Raw genomic sequence first — 3,639 nt, 5'->3', positions numbered from 1 at the left:
GGGGGGGGGGGAATCGAACACGCGGTTTAGAAAAGTTCAGTGTGTGTGTGTGTGTGTGTCTGTGTGTGTGTGTGTGTGTCTGTGTGTGTGTGTGTGTGTGTGTGTGGGTGTGTGTCTGTGTGTGTGTGTCTCTGTGTGTGTGTGTGTGTGTGTAGGGAGGTGGGTGGAGAGGTTGAACTCACAGTCACATCAATGTTGATGATATCTCCATCTTGCAGTTGCCGACTGTAAAACAAGCCGTTGAGAACATTATTACAGACGTGGGTCCATCAGAGACTTGGGTCCATCAGACACTTGGGTCCATCACAGACTTGGGTCCATCAACATGTTCTAGTGTATAAGGTGGTTTTAACGCCCAAACGCAGTGACAAGACTGAGTTCTGGGTTTGTGCTTGCGACATTTTAAACTGCAATGGAAAAGTAACCGACTCTCCTACAATAACATATCCTAGAGAGTCTACCTTCATATGTTCAGCTTGTTCTGTGCATATTTAGTTATATAAAAACAACCACAAATCATCACTATGAATTCTGTGAAGTGTCGCCCTGAAAATATTGCTCAGCGATGCCTCGTCATTGTATGAGAATTAAATATTACTATAGCAACGTTACTGTACATGGGAGTTGGTGGAATGGGCGCAGCCCCACTCCAGGATTACAAATTGCAGCACTATGGTCAAAATTAGCAACTGAGTTTAAAACCGACACAACGCAGCTAGATTTAAAAAGCGGAATTGTTTAGAGGACACTTTGAGCTACAAAGTAAGCTAAATTGTTATCACCAAACGTTGTTGCCTCAGAGTGGGTTAATGTAGCCCCTTCCCCCACTGCTGGGGTCTGGTGGTAGTGTGCCCAGCAGGGGGCGCATGTGTCACCGAGCAGAGCTCCTTAAACTCACTCCTCAGTAGAAATGCCTCCCACTCCTGTCCTCCCAGAGCTGATAGGACTGTCCCACTCCTGTCCTCCCAGAGCTGATAGTACTGTCCCACTCCTGTCCTCCCAGAGCTGATAGTACTGTCCCACTCCTGTCCTCCCAGAGCTGATAGTACTGTCCCACTCCTGTCCTCCCAGAGCTCCTAGTACTGTCCCACTCCTGTCCTCCCAGAGCTCCTAGTACTGTCCCACTCCTGTCCTCCCAGAGCTCCTAGTACTGTCCCACTCCTGTCCTCCCAGAGCTGATAGTACTGTCCCACTCCTGTCCTCCCAGAGCTGATAGGACTGTCCCTCTCCTGTCCTCCCAGAGCTGATAGGACTGTAGCTTTGTGGTGGCATAACTGGTAGCGCTGTTTATGAGAGATGGTCGTGTGCGCTAGCCAATCAGAGGAGCCGGGCTCCATCCTGGTTTGGGCCAGTTACGGGGGGAAGGGATACCGACGGACCTGTTAGACATGGTAACACCTCAATGAATGGAGGAGAATGGGCGGCTGTGTTTGGGCGGCTCTGTGTCTCTAGCGCCCCCACAAGGGTTAGGGTTAGATAGTTACCATGTCTCTTGTAGACCCCACAAGGGTTAGGGTTAGATAGTTACCATGTCTCTTGTAGACCCCACAAGGGGCGCTGGCTTCGCTTAGAGTTTTGTTTTTATTCTTGGATCTTCCCTGTGATTCGGATCTGTTCCAAAATGTAATGGTTTCTAAGTTGGCTCATGATGCACTCCTCCACCCAGTCCCATGATGCACTCCTCCACCCAGTCCCATGATGCACTCCTCCACCCAGTCCCATGATGCACTCCTCCACCCAGTCCCATGATGCACTCCTCCACCGAGTCTCATGAAAATCGGTCAGATAGTTTTAGCATAATCCTGCTAACAAACAAACAAACAAACGCACACCAGCAAAAACATGACAGTACCTCTGGCCCTGTGCTGTGCTGTCACTGGGGTGGCAGTAATGAGCTCAAGAGTGTGTGTGTGTGTGTGTGTGTGTGTGTGTGTGGGTGTGTGTGTGTGTGTGTGTGTGTGTGTGTGTGTGTGTGTGTGTACCTGTCAGGAATGCCGTGGCAGATCACGTTGTTGACGGACGTGCAGACGGACTTGGGAAAGCCTCCGTACCGCAGGGGAGAAGGGTAGGCGTCGTGGCCAACGGTCTCCTGGTGAACCAGGAAGTCAATCTCGTCTGTCGTCATGCCAACCTGGGGAGGGGTGACAGGTCAAATCAGTCGAGGCACAAACTGGTAGTCAGACCAAAGAGCAGGTCACACGGTACCTTGAGACTGAGACCAGCCAGAAGCAGTACGCGTCTGGCCAGCTGGCACGCTCGCCACAGACCCTGGATCTGCTCCTGGGTCTTGATCTCTATGTAGTCAGGCCAGTCCGGTACCGACGCTCTGCTGACGTAGTCTGGATGTACTATGTGCTAGGCAGAGAGGACAGAAAAGATGAGAGAGGGACAGGAAAGAGAGAATGGAGGAGAGAGAGAGAGAGAGAGAGAGAGAGAGAGAGAGAGAGAGAGGGTGGTTGTTCAAATTAGCTGATGTAAATGGTAAATGGACTGCACTTACGTATATAGCACTTTTATCCAAAGCACTTTACACTGGCCTCTGATTCACACATTCACACACCAGTGCAAGGCGCTAGCCTGCTCATTGGGAGAAATTTGGGGTTCAGTGTCTTGCCCAACGACACTTCGAAATGTCATCAGGAGGAGCCGGGATTCGAACCGCCGATCTGCAATTTGTATTTTGAGGTTACATTTTGAGAGTCAGCGCTGCATTGTGGGTAAGCGAGTTCTTACTGCACCTTGGGTACTGCATAGGCAGGCCTGACGGCGGCCGGTCGGACTACATGGTGGGAGCTCGTCCACTTCCTCCACAAGAAGCAGCGGTGCTGCTGGGACAGGAGGGCCCCCCAGGGGGGTGCGGACACCCCCACGCCACGCCCCCTCTGGAGGAACACGCCCAGTCCTCCGCGGGGAAGGGAGAGAGAAAAGAGGAAGTTGAATGAAGGGTCACGTTTGCCCTCCCGCTTTCATACACACACAAGCACAGGTCCCAGTTCAGCTCTTCTCTTTCACACACACACAAGCACAGGTCCCAGTTCAGCTCTTCTCTTTCATACACACACAAGCACAGGTCCCAGTTCAGCTCTTCTCTTTCACACACACACAAGCACAGGTCCCAGTTCAGCTCTTCTCTTTCATACACACACAAGCACAGGTCCCAGTTCAGCTCTTCTCTTTCACACACACACAAGCACAGGTCCCAGTTCAGCTCTTCTCTTTCATACACACACAAGCACAGGTCCCAGTTCAGCTCTTCTCTTTCACACACACACAAGCACAGGTCCCAGTTCAGCTCTTCTCTTTCACACACACACAAGCACAGGTCCCAGTTCAGCTCTTCTCTTTCATACACACACAAGCACAGGTCCCAGTTCAGCTCTTCTCTTTCACACACACACAAGCACAGGTCCCAGTTCAGCTCTTCTCTTTCATACACACACAAGCACAGGTCCCAGTTCAGCTCTTCTCTTTCACACACACACAAGCACAGGTCCCAGTTCAGCTCTTCTCTTTCACACACACACAAGCACAGGTCCCAGTTCAGCTCTTCTCTTTCATACACACACAAGCACAGGTCCCAGTTCAGCTCTTCTCTTTCATACACACACAAGCACAGGTCCCAGTTCAGCTCTTCTCTTT

At 51.1% G+C, this 3,639-nt stretch overlaps 1 protein-coding gene across 2 annotated transcripts in view; it reads right to left on the bottom strand.

Annotated features, from left to right (window-relative positions):
• Positions 1-2,336, bottom strand: part of LOC311328247 (methionine aminopeptidase 1D, mitochondrial-like) — a 5,820-nt gene extending 3,484 nt beyond the window's left edge. For both annotated transcript variants that reach the window (XM_084462243.1, XM_084462244.1), the window contains exons 1-3: positions 2,206-2,336; positions 1,983-2,131; positions 183-225 (exon numbers count right to left, since the gene is read on the bottom strand). In XM_084462243.1, coding sequence (XP_084318369.1) covers positions 183-225; positions 1,983-2,125 — 186 coding nt within the window. In that variant the 5' untranslated portion in view covers positions 2,126-2,131; positions 2,206-2,336. The remainder of the gene's footprint in view (positions 1-182; positions 226-1,982; positions 2,132-2,205) is intronic.
• Positions 2,337-3,639: the final 1,303 nt, after the last annotated feature.

The sequence above is a fragment of the Borostomias antarcticus genome, assembly GCF_949987555.1.
Source record: "Borostomias antarcticus genome assembly, contig: scaffold_183, whole genome shotgun sequence".
NCBI lineage: Eukaryota > Metazoa > Chordata > Actinopteri > Stomiiformes > Stomiidae > Borostomias > Borostomias antarcticus.
The sequence above is the reverse complement of the archived record's forward strand: the minus strand, read 5'-3'. Positions and strand labels throughout refer to the sequence as shown.